Raw genomic sequence first — 22,021 nt, forward strand, 5'->3', positions numbered from 1 at the left:
TTGGAGAAAAATAAAGACCTTTTAGGCCAAAAATGGGTATTTCCTCTATGCTGTGCCCCATATGCCATGGAATCCTAGTTTCCAGGAACAAAGGCCGAGTTCCTTTAACAAGATGCTTGATCAAATTTCCTGGATTCCAAAAATAGCATAACAAGGAGAGTAAGTCACATTAATAATGCATAACTTGAAAAAGAGAGAAAAGGAAAAGAGGTATTGGGAAGTCAAGTTTATCCATGGTAATGTGAGAAAATTTTTACCTGGAAAAGGTGGGGGTGGCCCTCCTGGTCCAGCTGGTCCAGGAAATCTGTCCCCACCTGGAACAGCCCCTGGAAAACGGCCCCGTCCTCTACCACCTTGTGGAAATGCTGCACGTGAACTGCCTCCTGGAGGACCAGCTTTACCTTCCCCAGACATTTGTCCTGACTGTGTAGCTGCAAATATCCAAATACTCATAAATAGCATTTATTAAACCAGTCCACTGAAATGTAACCACTGTTGTCAGGAGTAAATTCTCCCCCTCCCCATCTTCATTCATAATATACTTAAACTTGTAGATGCCTTGGGCCTGTGCAAATTGCGTGGAAGTGTTGGTTTAGTAGGTGTTCATATCCATGTGATTTCTTAAAGTCTCAGAATCCAGGTTTTAAGGTACATCCAATGAGGAAATGCAAAACCTACTTTCAAAATACCAAGTATTCTGCAGCAGCCAAGAATTTCAGTTGTACAAACCACTCAATTTTATAAAAAGTTCTACAATATAAGAGCTTCTCAAAAAAAGTGATAAAACATTTAAATTTTTTTTATGTTGGCTACATATTTAGTTTTCATGTCTCCTCAATTAGATCAGGTTCACTGAGGGTAGAATATGCCAAATTCATTTTACCATGTATAACAATAATAGTGGCAGATCAATAAATAGTTACTAAAAAAGATTAACTTTAAACCATTTTAAATGTTAAACTGACTATACTTCAATTGTTTCTGCTTCAAAGTCAATTCTTTCTACATATAAAGTACACAAAAACACTCCTTTTCTATTACTTAAAAACCAACAAGCATGACAGGATTCTGTAACTGCATAATGTCTATTTAAGGTGCAGTAATGACACCCCCTGTGAGAAGGACTAACAACACTTCACATGGTAATTATCAGTACTAAGAATGATTTAAGGAATCACTGGCTAAAGCCATCCTGAAGAATATATAAACTCTGCTTTCAGATATCTCACTGACAACTCAAGTGTTAAGATTTCACATCACCTTAAGGGCCTACAAAATATGCTATATTATTTTAAGGATTTAAAGGGATGGAGTTGGTGAGGAGGTAAGAGTTGTGCTTACTTTTCCTAGATTGCATTTCAAATTGACTCAGGAACTGCTTATTACAAGGAGTCACAACAGGATTCTGACCATGTAGTTCTCTTTTAGGCAACAAATCCATTAACTTTTTTGAGGATGCTTCAGATCCAACACCAACAAGGGCAAACCTAAACAAAAGGAAAAAAAAAAAAAAAAAAAAAAAAAAAGAACAGGAGGGAGAGAGGGAAAAGAAGGGAATTAGAAAGCTTTGAGTGCAATAAGAAAAATTCTTCTAAATGTTTTTAATTACCTAATGATCATTTGAAAATATTTCTTACATTGTTAGACAAGTTCACAAAAGTTACCACTAAAAGGGATCTTAAAGATGATGTAGTCCAACAAGCTCCTTTTCCGAGGTGAGAAAACTGGGGCCCAAAAAAACGAAGCAGGTTACCCAAAGTCATACAGTCAGCAAGCAGCAGTTCAGGACTAGAACCAGGTCCTCTGACTCTGGACCTCCTTCTCAGCACACTCACTCTCAAGTCAGACAATCTGGGTTTCAAACCCACCTCTGATAATTACTACCTGCATTTTTACCTTACCTGTATTATTACTACCTTGGGCCAGTACCTTCCCTTCCCTTGATGTAAAATGAAGGAAATGGCCCAGATGGATCCCTTCTGGCTCTAGATCTATGATCCTTTCAGCAATGCCTCTCTTCACTTGCAAATTCAGGTATTAAATATCTAAAATATATTTCTAAAAATAGGCTTGTGGCTATTATAGTATACTTGAGATTCAAGTTACAAACAATGAATCAGAAAAACACAATAATATCAAGGTCAACAGCTATTAAATCATTGCTCTTTTTTTTGTAGGGCTCAATCTACTATACAGTAAAGAATCCTTGATCAACAAACTTTTCATTAACATTATTAAAAAGTTATATGAGTGAATAACTACTGTTCAAAGGGGTTGTAGGTATTCATAAGTCTTTTTGTGAAAAATAGAAATGCATGGACATTAATTTTTAATTGCCAATTTCTCTAAATATTATTTGAATAGCTTCTTAGCTACAGCTGTCTAGTACAAAAAGGAATTTTAAAATGGGTAAATTTAAGCATTTAATATTAGGTCATCTCCTTTACTCCAAAGATCTTTTATTATTCAGGTTTACATCCCACAATTAAAGCATTTGAATAGACTTTGTGGAAATAGCTCACACATTAGCAAAGTAATAGCCATTTTAAGTTTACAAAGCAACCTTTCTTATAACACCCCAGCCAAATAGTATTTTCATTTTAATAAAAAATTAACCAATCATAAGTGGCAGAGCCTGGAATTCAAATTCAAGTTTTTTTTATTTCCAAGTCAAATGTTCTTTCTCCTGGAACACTCTGGTTTCTCAAGTAGAATAGCCATATTTCACTGTAAATGACTTCAACATCTATTGTAAGAATATAAGACTTAAGACTGCTTTCTTAATACTACTGGTAAGAAAGAAAAGAAATTCTAGCACTTTGTGATATGGATCAGAAGACCTCACTGGGTGACCTCCTCTACTAACAGTATTATGAAGTTGCCTAGGACACACTGATAACACAACCAGTATATCAAAAGAAGGAACTAGGTCATTTCAATTTCAAAGTCAGGTCTCTCTCTACCATACCAAGCAATATTTTCACTTTGCAAAAAGCTGCTTATAAAGTAAAAGTTTATGCATTAATCTTTTTTTTTTTTTTTTTTTTTAGGATAAAACATGTCACATAGACATGAGACCTTAAAAGAGAAAATTTTTATTACATTTTAGAATATTTTGTACTTTAAATGAATTGTTTTCTCACATTTTAAAAAATATTACTTTTACGTGAAAATCAAAAAGCATAGTAATCTATCCCATGAAAAGTATAGCAAATAGACATTTAAGTTCCTGGAAGTAATCGCTCTCTTTTAGGAATTCCTTCTATAAAATCCCCAACAAGTGATTATCTTTTGCTTGGAGATTTCCAATCTTACTTTTGGCCAAATTCACTGTTAGTAAATTACTCCACATATCATGAAACAGCCTAACTCTGTCCCTAAGCAACTTCCATCCACTGCTCTTATTTCTATCAAGTCAAGTACAGCAAGCCCCAGATATGGGATGGGAAGCCAGCTCTAGAACTGGCTTTCAATGTGAATATTTTCATCTTTGAAATTGGCAAACATTTCAAGTCAGGACCAGATTTGTTGCTCTGATCACCTAGACTTAAATGATTGAAAAAGGGTAATATTGCAGATTAAACTTTTAAAGTATGCCAGAATACTCTTCCTTTCCTCTAAGAGCCAGTTGTTGAACATTTATCAGCACATCTGTGGATATGGATGCAGAAGTAGCCCATTTAGCTAGAGCATATGGTAGATAAAAAGTTAAGAGTATGTGGGGTAAAGCTGGGAACAGGTAGGGTTATTTCATGGAGTAATATTTTAAATTGATACTCCTACACTCAAAATGAGGAAAGTAGAATATTATCAATCTAAGTCCTCAATTATTTTGAGTCTCCTATATAGAATGATAAATTACTGAAGTTACTCATGAGACAGAATGAAAAGACAGTATTTTTCAGTAAGAAAAAGAAATGTAAGATTGTTTCAACTTTTAAAAATTCTTCTTTATAATTAAATAAATCCCATTTTAAAAATTGGGAAATTTCACGTTGACTTAATCTCTACTCAAAGATAGTAAACATTTGTTAAATAAAATTCCTATAATACCTCCAAAAAACTTGGCTCTGAAGTCAAAAGCTATCTGTTAGAATGCCACAAATAAAAGAAAAAAATATTCAAGAGCATCTTGTTTGGGAAAGATTTGACTACATAGTTTTTAGGGGAACAAGTAACAGAATATTAACTTCTTGAGAGAAGAGAGTTACATTTTTTGGCTTTACATCTCAACTCCCTAGAGAATAATACGTGGTACAAACTCTTTATAAATGCTTTCCAAATGACTAATTAACCCTATTATGTTCTAAAGGGCATTTCTGCACCAAAAATGCAACCAACACATAAAATTAAATACATAAATAAAATGGTACCTGAAAAGGAAGACAATATCAACTATCACTGAATGATACATATAGGCTCTAATTAAAGGACATATGACAGATGTAACATTTATAATTCTTTTCACACATGACTAATATTCTGAGTACACCAATATAAAAGTGAAAAATGCAATTTTGTTTACACAAAAATGTTTTTACCAGTTCTATGACAATTTCATAGAAAGATCAATCATGTAACTTAAATGTCACATGACAGACCAAAAGGGCTCAGAAAACATATTAACCAGCAAATAACTGACCTAAAATTAATCTGCAAAGCCCTGGAGAAAAAAAAAAAGATGGGCAATTACAGGCAATTATCATCTCATAGAGCAGACAGGGAGGAAAGCAAACTTGCCAAGATATTCAAATAAGTAAAGTTATTACAAGAACCTTTAAGGATTAAAATGAAACTAAAATTAAAAAGAAAAGACTTGCGAAAAAATTTCAACAAATTTTCTCCTTAAAGGACAATACTACACACTCCACTTGTTAATATTACAGTCACTGACATTGCTTAAAGTAAGTAGGAATGAAAATCCCAAAAGTCTCCTATACAATTATAGGAGAGCTTTGATAGATTGTGAAGGTGTTGAAAGGCCAAAATACAAAGTACTTGAAAAGAAATACACCAAAGGCAGGGAAAAAATCTTGGACCTTACTAATACAGGAGAAATGTCAAGAGAATATTAACTACAAACCTATATGTCTACTTTTCTACTATGATGAGTGCATCAGGAGAGAACAAAAAAGGTTTTTTTGTGGTATTTTAAGATTCTTTACCATTTTTCAATTAACAAAGATATAGAAATAAAAAAGATAGGCTCCTTGAAATCAGGTCCTGTTTCATTTTTTAAATTGCATTTCTAATACGTAGTTGGTGTTTAAGTGCTTTTTGATTATTCACAATACTTCACTTCTCTATCAATCTGAATCAGTATTAACATCACTAGCTCAATGAAATATCAATAATAATATAGTAGGGAAAAGTTAGGCAAAAAAAAAAAAAAAATTCTTACCCTTTGGACTGGCCATTAGCACGGTTTTCAAAAAACTTAATCTCCAAAATATCATTTACTCCCAAAGAATGGACTGCTTCAGTTAAATCTTCATCAGTTGTCCACTGCAAGGCATTAAATTTAAAATTCAGCAACAAAAATATACTCAAAGCTTCGTTGCTTGTTGTAAAAGGTATTCTAAACTTTATGTAAAAATAAAATTTAAACATTTACAGATATATATATATTTTAACCACATGAAATCATTTCTCTTCATATATCCCACAAAAACATGATAATTAGTGACTAGAGGACAAGAATTAGAAATAACAATTTTGTGGAACATAAGCTCTAAATTACATGTTAAACAGACCAAGGAAAAAAAATGATACTGCTTCAAGAATGCTATTTTATATGTGTGTGTGTGTGTGTGTGTGTGTGTGTGTGTGTGTGTGTGTGTGTGTATTACATATATATGTTGTGTGGTACAAATTATAAAGGATATGATTTTAGGAGCAGTATAATAATTAAATATCCCTTTCCCTCAGTGTTTAAAATAAAGGTCATACAAGTTTCCCCTTGCCCCGAAAGCATAGCAATTTTATGTGGAGTCCTGAGACACACCAACTGTTTTCTAAAGACCATTACAGTTATGCAGAGATTCTGCACCAATAAGCAATTAAATAATAGATTCTTTGTCCATAGCAATCTATGAAACAAAAAAGATAAAATGTCCCTCATTCCTGTGCAGTGACAGTAGCAGAGAGAGCAGCAAATGCTAAGATTCAATTTTAAGATAGCCTACAACATTAACTAAAAGACTCAATATGAAATCCAAATATTAAAAATTTCTACAAAACTGGAAGAACTGAAGAACAACATTCTTGACATTCTTGCGAAAATACAGTTAAAAGACAGAATGAAAAGACTTCACAGGTTCTTTTTAGAAAGGCAAAGGATGTGGCTGTATTATGTGGTCAAAGCTAAGAAGTATCATTTCATGAGGCACTAGATCATATGTTGCAATGCTAAGCAAAAAGGTCATTCTGAAGTTAAATGTAGCTTATGAACCATCAGAAGAGGAGTAAAGAAATTCTATGAAAAAAGATGAAAAAGGTACATATGGAAAAGATTTAGATATAAAGGTGTTACCATAAGCAAATTAGGGGAGCATGGCAAATCTATGGATAAAGAAAAAATTTAGGACAAATAATAACATGTTTAGGACCAAACAATGAAGCCAAAATTAGAAGAAAAGTAGATACCTTGGGGGAAGAGGATAAAATTATAAGTATTTGATAAAGGCCTTCTTTCTCAAATATATAAGTTTATAATACAAGTCATTCTTCAAATGATACGTGGTCAAAGAATATTGAACAAGCAGTTTTCAGACAAAGAAATCAAAGATATCTATAGTCATGCAAAAAATTATCTAAGTCACTATTGAGAAATATAAATTAAAACTACTCAGATACCATCTCATACCTATCAGATTGGCTAATATGATGGAAAAGGAAACTGGTGAGAGAGAATATAATAAATTAGAACAATAATGATGTGCTGGTGAAGTGGTGAACTTATTCAACTATTCTGGAGAACAATATGAAGCTATGCCCAAAGGTCTATAAAACTCTATATCCTTTGACTCAGCTATACCACTACTAGATCTCTATCTCAAAGAGGGGGGGAAAATCCACAAAAAGGGAAAAGGTTCTCTATGTACAAAAATGTTTATAGCAGCTTTTTTTTTTTTTTTTTTTTTAAGTGGCTAAGACTTGGAAACTGAGAGGATGACAACCAACTGGGAAATGCCTAAACAAGTTGTAATAGTTGTAATATATTATTGTGATGGAATATTATTACGCTATAAAACATTGTGAGCTAGATGCTCTTATAAAAACCTGGAAAGACTTACATGAACTGATGCAGAGTAAATTGAGCAGAACCAGGAGAACATTGTGTGACAGCAATGCTGTAGGATGAACAACTATGAATGATTTAGCTATTTTTAGCAACACAATAATCAAAGACAAAAAACTGCTATCCATCTTCAGAAAGAACTGATGGTGTCTGAATACAGACCAAAGCACACTTTTCTCTTTATGTTCTAGTTTTATTCCACAAAATGACTAATATGGAAATGTTTTATATGATTGCATATCAACAACCTATATCAGACTGCTTACCATCTAAGGGGATTGGCAGGGGGCAGCAGGAACCTTCCAGGATAGAATTTGGAACCCAAAACTTAATAGAAAATGTTAAAAATTGTTTTTACCTCTAAGTGGGGGAAAATATTACTTTTAAAAAGTATACTTTAGTACAAATATGAATACTGGGAAAGAAGGTAAAAAATGATTAAATTAGGACTGAGGAACAAGAAATTAAAGCACTATTAGGTAATGCCAAAAGCTTATGTCTTATAGGCACAGGTGGCCTTTTCAAGAGTCAGGAAGTAATAGTCATGGTGAGCACAAAAAACATGCGATTATAACTCAATGGACGGGTAACAAATGATTAACAATCTGGGAGTCATTCCAAATTGGCTGGCTGTATTTTGCTGTTGCCATTTAATTTTTGGTTGTATCCTAGTCTTTGTGACCCCATTTGGAGTTTTCTTGGCAAATACACTGGAGGGGTTTATCATTTCCTTCTCCAACACATTTTACAGATGAGGAAACTAAGGTTAAACAGGTTAAGTGACTTGGCCAAGGTCACATAGCTAGTGTCCAAGGCCAGATCTGAACTCAGGAAGATGAGTTTTCCTGATTTCCAGGTGTGGGACTGTGTCCATTATGCCACCAAGCTGATCTAGCTATCTGTATAACTAAAGATTAAAATTTAGAAAAAAATGAGAAGACATCCAAATGAATATTTTTAAATAAACTTCTGAAGCTGAAAAATGGAAATTGGAAAAAGGAACAGACAATGATTCAAACTTTCGCTATTTCTTATAGGAGATTAATCAATGTGTAAACAAACCCCAACAATAGAGCAAAAGCCTAGAAAATAATTCAACCTGCTAACAGCTGTTCTCTTTATTTCCTCCCTCTTTTTGGAAAAGCAAGAATTGGGTGTAAAACACTAAACCTATTGTCACATGCAGAAGTATCCACTGTTTTTTACTGAACCAGTTTCCCCAACCCCCAGTCATTAATTTTTGTTACAAAGAAAAGATTGAAAGGCTGGGAGTATATTCAAAAATGCATGCAATATAAAACCAATAAAAATTGCATGTTTTCTGCTCCTGTGCTGTTCGTGCACTTTTTTTCCCCTACCCCATCTCTGTCTATCTGTCTGTCTCTCTCATACACACACTCACTCCCCCCCTCAACTTCCTTGACACAGGGAATGACCGCCAGTTTAGAATCTCATTTGTAACACTTGTAATATTACAACACTTCATAAAACACTAAGTGTTAAAAGGAAAAAAAGATTTTACAAAACATTTGAGATCCAAAAAAGGCAAATCAACCATTTCAAAAGCAATTAATAAAACTAAAAAAACCAAACTGATAAAAATGGAAAAAAATCTGTCACAATTCCTATAAGACATTTCTTACTCCATCAATAACAATGGAAATAACATACTGAGATTCCATTATAATCCTTAGAAAAATAGAGATGGAACTCAAGAAAACAAAACAAAACAACAACAAAAAGGGAAAAGAATGCACAGAGGAGGTACAAAACAAAGTGGCACAATCAAGAGTAAACAGCTGGGAGAGAAAAACAAAATAAAACATTGCTATTACTACTACAAAAAAGGTAATCCTTTGATTACTTTCTTATGTCTTAAATGTTTTTTGATAATCCAAACATAACAAAGCATGAGAAAGTAGACGAGAACAGGCAGACTTTTGCAACCCCAAATGAGAAATAAACTATTTCTAAAAAATAATTTTAAATTTCTAACAATCACTCAAATAAGTAAAAAGGAGTGGAAAGTTTAAGATTCCTCTGCTGAAATTTTTAAAAAGCATTTGATTTATAAGATTTTTTTTGAAAGATCCAAGAGTTATGATTATCTCATAAATATGAATCACAGGATCAAACAGATACTTGCTAGTCTCATGGAGTCTATCCATTACAAAATCCATTTGGAAGAGGATTCCTTTTATTTTGTTTTATTTTATTTTTTAGGAAAAATCAGTGTTTTTATTGAAAAAATATACTGCCAATGGTAGACTTATTAAAATAATCTTTAGACATCATCTTCTTCAACATCAGTGTGTCATGAACTCAATCCCTGAGAATCACTGCAAATTTCTCAGTCTGGATATCCTGTACTTCCCTTTCTTCCCCAGTTATATGGAGAGAACATTAAATGCACTGGAATCATGTGGATACCATACAGGACACCAGGACAATCATGTTCAAAGTCAGAACTATTTTTGAGGGTTGCTGTATTCTGAGTCCGTCTATGATTTCCCCCCAGAAGTTGAAATTTAGAAATGCATTGAGCACAATTGTTGCAGAAGCATTATTAACACACTTTTCTTGAGAAGACAATATAGAGGATTCCATTTAGATAGTGAGATTCCTCTAGGTGATGTTAGAGGATGTTGTATAGACTCAATATATCAAACCCCAGGTCATTTCACAGACTCCTAAATGAGATCCACACCCCCAACTATCCACATAAGTATAAAAGCAGATAAATTATCTTTTATCCAGATAAACTTAAATTTGGTCCATGAACATCTACTCTAGGTAGGCAACATAGAAGAACAATTAACTGGGCCCAGAATTAAACAGAAAAAAGAGCACAGGCTATATTTAATTACAAAACTGAATAATATTTTGAATTACCCTAAATTGCTTCTTAAAATATTAATCTCATAACTTTAAAAAACAATATTTTTATAGCAATGTTGAAAATAATGGAATAAATGCTTCAATCTTAAAATTGCAAGTCACCCAGAGAACACCTGAGAGATTCATAGTGGGTGTAGATAGGCAAGAGCAAATTACCAATGACAAAATAAGATGCATGGTTATTAAAGCTTTACAACTAGAAAAAGAATTGGATTAATCATATAATAAAAGATAAAAATAGACTGAGTGGGGCAACGGTACATAATATAAAGCATTTAGGGGAAAGTCTCCAGAGCACTGGATGGAATCCTACAGGACATGGACAGGAGCCATCCAAAATTAGAAATAAACTATTTCTAATAAATGAAGTCTAACAGACTATCTTTAAGTTCATTCTATACCCAGTTGCAGTGAAGAAAAAAAAAATGCAGTGTATTATTTAAACACATCACCCTTAAGTTTCTTTATCAGAATCCCAGAGAACAAACAAACTTGGCATCAAAACCTCTGTCACTAGCATACAATGACAACATTCCTAATTAATGTGAAACTAGAAATGGCAGCCCCTCCACCTGACTTCAAAAAATGTTTTCAATGTGGAAATATGTTGAGAAGAATTGCATGCGTTTAATCTATAATAGACTATTTGGTGTCTAGGGAAAAGGAGAGAGGGAGAGAGAAGGGAGAAAAATCTGTAATACAAGTTTTTTGCAAGGATGAATGTTGAAAACCCATCTTAGCGTGTATTTTGAAAAATAAAAAGCTATTATTTTAAAACGTAAATGTGTGTGTGTCCCTTTAAAGTTCAAAATATTAGTTTAAGAAATGAAGTGGATTTTTCAGAATAGGAATGAAGTATCTGAGGTAAATTAAGTAGATATGAAGGGAGTAAAAGGGTAATCACTTAATATTTTAACTTTAAAAAAAAGTAACACATACTCAAAAGTCCTGCACTTTGTTGAAGTCTCCGCTAGCTCAGGTTTAATTATCACAAATTAGTAGAGTGAATTTATAAAGTTTTATCATATATAGTAATAATACTTCTCCACTCCTTCCCCCCACCAATCTATTCAGGCATAAAAGTAGTGGGAAGTTTATCTCACAACTGCATTTTTAAACAACTAAGAAATTGCAAGAAAATTTCAATGACATGAATTCAGAATCAATAAATAGCCAGTGGAACAGGCACTTACCCATGTAAGATTTCCAATGTACAATGCGATTCTCTTTCCAGTATATGTATAGACAACATTGGGTGCTGATCCTTTACCTACATCATCGCCAACAGATGGTGGGAGAGCATCCATGTAATCTCGATCCTCTGGGGCATCTCCATTATTTGCAGATGGAGAGATGACATCATCATACAAATCTATCTGATCATGCCCACCATATTCAGCTTCCTGAGATACAGAAACAATGCTCTAGATTACAAAATACTCAAAATACTACTAAAGACTGAAATACAAGGATATTGAACTTTTTTTTTTTTTTTTTTAAATCTCACAGAAGATAGTCAAGGATCCAAACTTCTCAATACAATTGTTACCTCAACTTTATGGGATAGATGCATTCATGAAAGATGCCTGTAAAGCAAAGTTCTGTATATTGAATCTTATTTTCCCAATGACTTCTATTATAAAATTGGAGATAAGTTCCTCTGGAAAAATTTAACATGAAGACAATAAAATACAAAAATAAAATTTTGATACAATCATGGTATAGAGTCGCAACACATGAATACAAAACAGATAAGCTATTTTAACATTTGAAACAATACACACTGAAAGGGAAAACCCAACAATTACAACCTCATATATCAATAAGACCCAGAAATCACCAAGTTTTTTCAAACCCTCCCTAATGTTCCAAGTAATTTCCTTTAGCTGCTCAAATTCAGTATCTTAACTCTTTATGAAAAGTTGCTGGGTTTTTGTTTTTTTAAACAAATGAACATATCAATCTGGGCCAAAGGAAAGAGATGTGGGAAAAATAGGAAAGGAAATTATTTAAAATGTAGTAGTAAATGAAAAAGTTGGGGAAAATAAACAACAGATGAAATATAAGTAAAAATCTGTTACAACTGCCACAGATTAAACAATATTGAAGAAAATTTTATAAAGGTACTGCTATAAATATCATTCCCAATCAACAGGAAATTGATTTCTCTTTCTCTCTTAAGTGGCAAAAGAATTGTGAACATAGACTATAGTAGTGGTTTAAGACATAGATAGAGTAACCTATTTAGTGAATACTTATAGTTTACCTATCATACATAGAAAAAAGGGAAAAGATCCAGAGCTTGAAGAAACCATAGTCTAGTTTTGTTCCTACATATTTTTCAAGTGAAGGTAGGAAAAAATATTTTTCGTAATAAAAATCATGGAGGAAGAAAGAACATTTCACGAAGGGGAAAAATAAATTTTAAAAATTCACCAATAATTCTATTTGAGAGGGATTTGCTCTGAAGTACTAACCATTAATTTTTACTATAAGTAATCTAACCTCACTAAAATGGAAATAAAGTATCACAAACACCCATTTTTCCTAAGTTGCTAGAGTCTATGTGTTTTTATTGCAGTCAGATGCATCTGAGAAGGCAAGAAATTAGAGTAGATTTAAGACAAATGCTAAACAAGAGAGCTATGAAAATCTGAAGACAAAGCTAGCTTTCTTACTATTTTTCTATGATGAAAATTACTGAGAAAAGCAAATAAGAGATATAGTTACTGGTTCTATTATATGCAGCTACATGAAAAACTCCCAGAGACTCTTTTGGTATAATAGTAGCCAGATCAACAAAACACCGCTAATGTGGATCCCCAAAACAAGGCAATGTCATTCGGAAATATCACTGTGATATCATTATAAGAGGATTTCATCTGTAATAGAAAATATATATATATATATATGCACAACAAAATTTGAAGTTAACATTTATGTAAATGTACTCCATCAGTTAATCCAATATATAAATGGGATTTTGTATTATAGCTTCTATCTTTATGGGGCATACTTATAAATCTAATAAGGGTCCTAGATTCACAATTTAACTTTGTACAGTAGCATAACAAAAAAAAAAAAAAAAAATGACCACCCCCTTAAAATATAGATTTCTGCTATGCTGACACTTGCAAATAAACAGAATAACATGCTCATATTTTATCTTGAATAATAACAAAATTTGTGGGAATTTTGTTTTGAAGTTTCAGCATGAGCTGAAGCTTCCCGTTTTGTAGTTGCAGCACAAGGGTTCCACACATGGAACAGGAAAGGGGGTCACAAGTTCGAACCTTCATTTTCAGATCATAAGGGGTTGAGGGCACAGTAAACTCTCTTGCAATCCGGCTCTTAACAGCAAGTAGAATTATTATTATTCAAAAGAAGTTGTGTCCCCATCCTCCTCTGCAGAAAGTATAACCACAACATAGGGTCTAAGGGAGAGTAAAAAAGAATGCAATGGTTAATAGCAGGTGTAAAAATAAAGATATGTTAACACTTTCACTTACAAAAAATTATTAACATGCCAAGCCACTTCTTTTTTATAAGTAATCATTGTCTATGAATACAGTAACAATGAGTAAACAGCAATTTGTAAACAAAACCACATTCTACACTAACCTGGTATTTTACAAGCCACTTACTATTTTTGTCCATTCTTGAATTTCTATGTTGACACCAACCCATCCTTCCACATTGATATGGTTCTACCAATACTAGGATCAGCCATTTGTCTGGTAGTTGTACTGTTTCCAATTGGTTGAAGCATGATGCTAATGAGACCATGGTCCTGGGTTTGATCTCCATGTAGCTAGAGCTTCATTTTGTTCCAAAGTCATAGATTGCACTCCTAGCCAAGGCCAGCCGTTTCACAAATGTATGCCATTTGGATTCGGTAAGAAAATGTGGATGAATTTGAACAAATTTGTCACCATTACTGGAAAAGAACTCAAAGTATATGCCCCTCTATAGTGTCAATTGTGTCCATCTTAAGGCCAGCCCATACCACCTACCCAAACGTCTATAGTGCCAACTTTCTATTACCATCTTAATGAATGTTGTTTCAGAAAAGCTTACATTCACACTCAAAAAATCCATAAACTTTTTCATGGGCACAGTGAATCCTAAAACTTAAATTAAAAAATAACACAAAAATCTTTCAAATAAAAAGTGACAAGCACTACTGCTCAAAAGGTCTCATTTTCTACTAAAATTATCATTCTTGAAGAATATTTTGTGGCATTAAAAAATGAGCAATATATCATGATTTCTGTTCTCTAATAAAGGTTTCAAACAATAAAATGTTGGCCCATCTTAAATGCCTTTTTGTATAAATGGAAACTGACCCAGAAGAAAACTATAAATTTAAGCTATTATTTTGTTGCTAATAAGAATCGAGTTCATTTTTCTAACGTTTCCCTAATTTGTAAAGTATAAAATATATTAAAGCAGTGCAAATCACTGACAAGAAACTTGTACAAGATCTAAAAAGATTTTGATCTAACAATAAGTTAGGGAAAGCACTTTAGAAAATAAAATGTAAAATACCATGGACAGGTTTCTCTGAGCTATTGTTTTATGGACAGTTCATTCATAACAGTCAGCAAAAAGTAATATAATTTAAAATAGACATATACTCATCGAGAGTCAACATAGGGTTCTCAAGTCACTCCTGGCAGTCTTTAAGTACTCTTACTATTTTTTGTGGTCCTGTCACTCTGGTTAATGCTCACTCCTCTATGTTTTTCTGATCTTTCAAAGACAAAATAAGAACAACTGTCCCAAGGACATACAAACTGATACAACTGGCCTTCAGCTTAAAAAAAAAAAAAAAAAAAAAAAATTAAGTTAATAAAGAAAAATCAGAATTCTTAAGTAAAAGAATTTAATATAGTCACTTGATTAGAATTTTTAAATAACAATTTATAATGACATTTTACAGTTAAGAGCAAGTTCTAATTCTCATTTGATTATCACAACAATCTTCTGAATTTGCCAGGATGAGAAAATCACCTTCTGAGAGATTCAGTAACGTGCCCTAGATCACAATACTTCTAAATAAACAATGAAGCCAGATTTTGAACCAGGGCCATCTTTATGGTAGTGTTCTTCCACTATACTATAGTATGCTGTCTTTTATCCCATAAAGCATAACTGATGATAGCATGAATAACTTAAAATTAGCCACCAAAAAAAATTCTTCAAATTAGTGATAATAGAGATGTACATTGAAAGAAAATATGTAGATGAACAAGAAAGAATTTGGAACCATTTTTATACTCAATCTCTCCTAGGTAGTTTTCAATACACAGACCTTAGCCTAACTAATACTGCTATTCTTATAAACTGGGCAGAAATCCTCATTTTGTCTTCTAGGAACAATAAGTTCAGCAAAAACAAACCTATCTCATTCAATAAAAATATTAATAAGCAATTTAGTTGGAGAACAATAAAAATTTAACCATATAATGGAAAACTCTAACTTTCATCACCTAAATAGATAATGATGTTGGGAAAATGAAAGATACAAAGTAGTACCAGATTAAGAAATAAAAGTGAGAAAATTTTTTCTAATCCCTAGCTAAATAATTTTCTTTTTGAAGCTGTAAGATGGGTCCCTAAAAATCACAGAACTCATAGTCCCATGTAAACGAAAAAGAAGCTAGTTTCACATTAGAATCTATTGAAGTCAGTAAGATCCTACCTTTAGAATATTTAGTATGTGTAAACTCTTCTATGCTTTAATTTCCCCATCTGTAAAATAAGGGGGTTGGGACTCTCCTCTCCAACTCCAAGTCTTTTTTCCTGTGACTACATACTTCACAATAATATCAAGATGTCTACTTTTTGACACATCAACCAGGGTTGATTTTCACGTAATTGAGGCAAGAGAAAAAAGAGAGCTCAATTATACAATTTTAAATCAATAACTATAAATCTTAGCATGAACTGAAACTGCTTTAGCAGCTATTCTAGTGCTGTTCTCTTCCCAAATCCAAACATGTGCATGTAGAGCGGTATGAGGAAGAGGATGAAGTAGCATTGAAAAAAGAAAAGCCCAAATGATGCCTTCAAAAAAGTAACGGTTCCCAATTTGATGGTATCTATGGACCTCCAATTAAAGTCATCAAGAATTACTCCACACAAAACAGCAGAGGCCGTTGTGCTTTTTTCTCTCCCTCACCTTTTCTCATCACTTTAAATTCATCTGATAGATGAGGGAATTCTCTTCATCCCACCCCAAAAACACATCATAATAAGAAGAAAATGTAGAATTGGACTTAATTTTTCTTTTTTAAAACAAATATAAAAGTTCACAAAATTATCTCTTTGTACATTCAAACACTATATACTTTAAAAGTACAGGTTCATGAAACAAATTACTGCAGAAAGCAGGAGTAAAAAAGCAGAGGTCAGTGATATCCAGAATATAAAATCAAAGCTATCATTTTACCTAACTACAAACAAAACTGTATCATTTGATTTCATCAATTTCAAAGTCTAAAGAGGACATTAATAAAGTCATTTGAACATAGGCTACCTGGTTGATTTTAAAGAAAAATTCTTAATTTTTTTTTTTAAATTTGACTGTCAAAGTAGTTGATGAAATCCACAATATTTCTCTCACCCAGGCTGCAGGAAGACAATGAACATAATTACAGTACCAACTGGCATTACAAACAAAGGAAACATCCCTCCAAGATCAAGTCTGCAATAGCCTTGAAGTATTTCTGAGAAGTGAAGAAAATTGAAAAAAGACTTGACCACTAAGTGATGCCCAAAGTATACCTCCTCTGTAGGGAGGGATCGAAAAGCCAAGGACAGAAACTCCTGTAAGGAAAAGTGAATAAATATTATATTCATCCTGGCATTCAGTCCTAAAGTACACTGAGGACTGAGGAAATATATAGCATTGCCCTCTTGGAAGAAAATCCTCACTAGCAGTTTCCCTTCCTGTAAAATGCTTTAAAAAAGAATTTAAAAAAAGGTTTTGTCAACTGGACCAAATATATTGTTTTTGTATGGTTCTTAAAAGATGTTGTATTCTTCCTAGTAATTAATTGATACTTTAAGCACAATGAGTTTGTAATATGAACATTGCAAATATTAAAAATATATTACATGAATATCCATGTAAAAAGGCCCAGAAGATCCTTAAAAAACTTTGATGTTCTATTTGTATGTGAGACTCCAAAGTTTTGTGCTTATTTGTACTTTTAAGGAGACTTAAATGATATAACCTTCATAAGTACAAATAAGCTTTCAATACAAAGTACAAACACTAATGGGGCCTATAACTAAAAAAAAAAGTTTAAAAACGCCTAATCTAGACATAAAAAAAAATTGGCAACCTATTTTATGGTACTAAAATATATTCTTATTAATAGCAACATTTAATAGATTGAATTGGAATAAACTTTGAGGACAATTGCCATATTAGCATTCCATGTATTTAAAAAATTATTGCACATATGTGTGCATATAAAAGAAGTAGAAGGTGCAAAAAAGCGCTGGCATCCTATTTATTTTTTATGATACTAGAAAGTTTTAGTCTTAATAATTTAAGACATTTAACGACATATAAATTTTGAGATGATAGGCTTGAAATACAAACCGTAAGTATCTAAAACATTTTTCACTTTAAGATGCTTTAATCGTTCACAGCTTAATATTTAAAACATTTTTGGCACTTAACAAAGGAATAGGAAAATGTGGCAATTTTGTCTACTACCACATATACAAAAAAAAGTAAATCTTTAAGGAGAAACAGATCTGGATTCTGTCAATTAACACATTTAAATAAAAACCAACAAACACAGATTGTGAAAATTTTATAAAGTTCCTTTCTCCCAGGGACTAGAAAAAATAAACCTATTATGTATGAAACACCCACTACCACCAACAAATACCACCTCCCTCCTCAACATGTGTTATCAAGCAAAATATTATCCATCTTCTGGCTTCTTCCAAATTTGAAACTAAATCCCCACCTTCTAAAAGAAATCCTTTAAAGGGAAGGGGAAAAAAAACAACAAAAAACCCAAATTGCAACCTTCTACCCCCTTCCTCAATATGTGCTATTTGAACAAAAATACACTTCATCTATCTCTGGCTTCCAAAATTCAACCGAAATCCCATCTTCCAAAAGGAGCTTCTCTAAATTCCATAAAACAAAACAAACAAACAAACAAACAAACCCCACCACACATCCCCCAAATATGGACTATTAGCAAATACATTGATCTACCTTCTGGTTTCTTCCAAGTTCCAATTAAAATCCCACCTTCCACAACCAAAATCTTTCTTTAAAAACAAAACCCGAGCCCCAAACAAGCGTCCTCCCCCATGTGCGTCATCAAACAAAACACCACGTCCACCCCCAGGCTCCTCGCAAGTTTCCACTGAACCCCCCCTCCGGTGAGCTTTCCCCAGCACCCTCCGAGCTAGCTACATTCTCTCCAGTGGCCTCAGTCTAGCTCTCGTTTGCAGATCTCTTGTTTGGACGCTGAGCTCCCGGGGCAGGGGCTAGTGGTTTTTTGCTCCTTTGGAGGCATTTCCTTTGATGAGCATTAGTGAAGCCAGGCACTAGAGGCAAAAGGCCGCCCCTTCCCACCTCACCCCCGAAGCCGCCAGCCCAAGCAAAGACAAACCCCGTGCCAAGCCCTGGGCAGCCTTCCCCAGCCGGCGCTTCCTTCCCGAGGGCATCTCCCGGCTCCCGTTCCAACAGCAAGGGCAGACGTTTTGCAAAAGAATCCCCACCCCTCAGAATCAGAATCTCGGTTCTTCCGAAAGGGGCTGAGGAGATTGGGACCCTCCCCGAGGGCAGGAACCTTCCCCTGCCCCTCTCGGCCTTTCTTTGTATTCCCGCTAGGACTAAGCCCACAAAGCCAGTGGTCTGAGCAGGCGCTTAATAAGTGCGTTAAAATTTTTTTTAAACTAAATGCTTCCCGTTCCGGAGCTCCCAGCAGCCCTCTCCCCCCCCTCCACCCCGGGGGGCCGCCCACCCACCGCTCAAGCCCTGCTAAAACCGGGGTACGAAGCGGGGGTGGGGGAGTGGGGGGGATTGGCGACCACAAAGCCTCCCAGGGCCGAGCGGCGTCAAGGGACGCGGTGCATTTAGACAGAAAGAGATGAGGGAGATCATTTTAATTTCGAATTACAATGTGTGAATGAATATAGATACTGGTTTTGTACGTTTGGAAGAGAGATGCAGAGGCCCTTTTTTTCACTCGGTGTCCGATTGGCGCGCCCGGTCCTTCAGGTGTGAGGAAGACCTTCCCGCCCGGAGGCCGCCGCCTCCCCCTCCCCGACCAGGCCCCAGCACGACGGCAGCGACTGCCAGGCCAGGCCTCGGGGCCTGGGGAGGCGGCGCTGGCGAAGGGACCCGTGGCCCAAGCAGCAGGCGGGGTCCGGGGAGAGCGAGGCGCGAGGAGGGCACAAAGGGCCGCGAAACGGAGGCTTCCATGAGGCGAGGGGAGGGGTCGCCGGAGCGGGAGCGGAGCGGGTCCCTTCACAAGGCCGAGCCGAACCGAGCCGGGCAAGAGGGCGGGCCTCGGCCGTCCTGCCCCTGCCCCCGCCCCCGCCCCCCGGCGCACACGAGGCCCGGCCCTGCCACCGCCGCCGCTGCTCGGGGCCTAAGACTAGGCGGGAAGCCCCGGGACCCGGGCGTCGCCCATAATGGGGAGGCGGGGAAAGAGGAGTCGGAGCCGAGCAAGCCTAGAAGGCGGCGCGGGGAGAAGGGAAGGGGGGGGGGCGGGAAGAACGGGAGAGGAAGGCCGGGAACGGGGCGGCCCGAGAAGCTGGCCAAGGTGCAGCCCCCGCAGCGGGCGGGCCCAGCCCCGGCCTCGGCCGCAGCCCCGCCGGCCTGCACGCAGCCTGCTTCGGCCGCGTGGGCCTCCGGGGGGAGGGGATGGGCCGCACGTACCTGGTTGAACTCCTCTCCCACATCCGCGTAAATGTCTATGTGATCCACACCGTCCGCCATTTTCCCTCGGCTGCCGCTGCCGCCGCCGCCGCGGCCACCTAAAGCAGCTCGGTCCGCAGCAGCAGCAGCAGCAGCGGATCTAGCGGAGGGGGGAGGGGGGATCCATTGCGTCACTTCCGAGTCAGGAGGCGGGAGGGGTGGGCGCTGTGGGCGGGAGCTGCAGCTGTGGAGGCGAGCTGTGCGCGGGCCTGGAGCTGCGGCTGTTCTGACCCAGAGGTGTGGAAAAGCAAAAGAAACCTTTTTCTTTTTTTTCATTTCCCCCCTACCCCAATAAAGCGCGGGCTTCTGGCTCTGATGCAGCCGGCACAGCTTGGGTTCGGTGTCTCCGTGAAAAGGATGACGGTCCCGACACGTGGCACAGCCTTCGCTTCCTAATTGTTTGCAATTAGAAGCTGAATGTTTACATGTATAATTTGGGAATCGCGCAGCATCCGAAGCTCCTTTTACTGAACACCCACGGCTCTCCTTTTCCCTCCAAGTCCCACACCTGCTACGGTGAATGGAGCTCCAGAAAGAGAAAGTGGCTCGAGCATTTGCATGCATGCCGCATTTGGTTGTGCGTGCTGCATTTGCCTTTGCATCCTGCACGGCTTGCCGTTTCCACGGTTTGCTTTGATCTCTCCCCAACTCTTTTCTACTATCCCTCATCTTTCCTCTTACAACTCAACTAATAGTGGTTATAAATTTCCTCCCGAGGAAAAAATAGCAAAACAAACAAAAAGCCATGTACACGTTAACGTAAAAGCGTTTTTAAAAATGTCTGCCAATCCTTGAGTACTGCCCGCGCCTAATTCTATAAACCCCGGTCTCCAGGGACTTTGTTTCTGCTGTCTATAATTACGCTCCTCACAGGACCGCTTTCCCCGCGCTATTCCTCCAGGAAGGCAATAATGGCAGAGCTCGCAGTAAACACTGGAACAGAAGAAAGCCACTTAGAAATTCATCCGGAGTGAAAAAATATCTGTGAAGGACCTAGTATTTGCTACGGTGGTAGTCCGGGGTTGAGATAAGCAAGGGAAAGAAAGGGTAAAAGATGGGTGAGATTTCAGGAAAAAAATCGATAGGGCTCGGAAAGGTGGAAAAAAAGAAAGGAATAAAACAAGATTGATATCTACAGTAATGCCATTCTATGCAGCTGCTCCTTTAATAGGGAAGAAATCAATCTAGTCTTCTACAAATTTTGTTATTGGGGAAAAAACAACTGTACATGATGTAAAGATGACTAGTGAGATCCTACCAGAATTCTAGATGATCAGAGCTTATCCTAGTCTAGATCATCACGGTCATGACTTTTATTTTAGTATGAGATTTTAATTTTCCAAACTAAAGCGTGTGGCTCTTTTGATACTGTTGCATTAGGGCTTTACTTGCCCTTCATTCTGGCAAATTGCGGCCCATGCACATTCTCTCCCTTTGGTAGAGTTTGTCCAGTGTTTTCCTGTAGCTGCCCTAGCGAGGGCCCATTCAAGGCTTGGCCGGTTTGTTTAATTTTCTGCACGTGTTACGTAGTGTTTGGGCAATTAGACCTTGAACTTCATCGAGGACCAACCAGCTCCATCACCGGATGCGGTCTCTTTTATCAGACCCCTCTTTCCGAGGCAGCATGATCCCAAGCATTGTCGTCCAGTCTTGTCTCTGACACATACTATCTAGGGGATCCTGTTTTACAAGTCATTTAACCTCTTATTGTGCCCGGCAACTTTATCTGTGACTCCAACAACGTTTTAAGGCTTTATAAAATTGTAGGAAGGAAGAGAAGGGGACATGGAGACATGTCCTGAAAGAAGAAAAGACAAAACTTAGCAGCAAATGTACAGTAAACATGAAGGAGGATTGGA

The 22,021-nt window shown here is 36.4% G+C and overlaps 1 protein-coding gene across 8 annotated transcripts in view; it reads right to left on the minus strand.

Annotated features, from left to right (window-relative positions):
* CPSF6 (cleavage and polyadenylation specific factor 6) overlaps positions 1-20,281 on the minus strand; it is a 35,272-nt gene extending 14,991 nt beyond the window's left edge. For 3 of the 8 annotated variants that reach the window (XR_012482523.1, XM_074269671.1, XM_074269669.1), the window contains exons 1-6: positions 20,124-20,281; positions 11,392-11,601; positions 5,402-5,505; positions 1,342-1,487; positions 258-431; positions 19-129 (exon numbers count right to left, since the gene is read on the minus strand). Coding sequence is in view for 7 of the 8 variants with exons in the window: in XM_074269671.1 (XP_074125772.1) it covers positions 19-129; positions 258-431; positions 1,342-1,487; positions 5,402-5,505; positions 11,392-11,601; positions 20,124-20,183 (805 nt within the window). In the remaining variant the exon portion in view is untranslated. Of the gene's footprint in view, positions 1-18; positions 130-257; positions 432-1,341; positions 1,488-5,401; positions 5,506-11,391; positions 11,602-13,491; positions 15,037-20,123 lie in introns of those variants that run through there. The other 5 variants (XM_074269668.1, XM_074269672.1, XM_074269675.1 and 2 more) reach the window with 5 other exon arrangements.
* Positions 20,282-22,021: the final 1,740 nt, after the last annotated feature.

This window comes from Sminthopsis crassicaudata, chromosome 5 (assembly GCF_048593235.1).
Source record: "Sminthopsis crassicaudata isolate SCR6 chromosome 5, ASM4859323v1, whole genome shotgun sequence".
Classification (NCBI taxonomy): domain Eukaryota; kingdom Metazoa; phylum Chordata; class Mammalia; order Dasyuromorphia; family Dasyuridae; genus Sminthopsis; species Sminthopsis crassicaudata.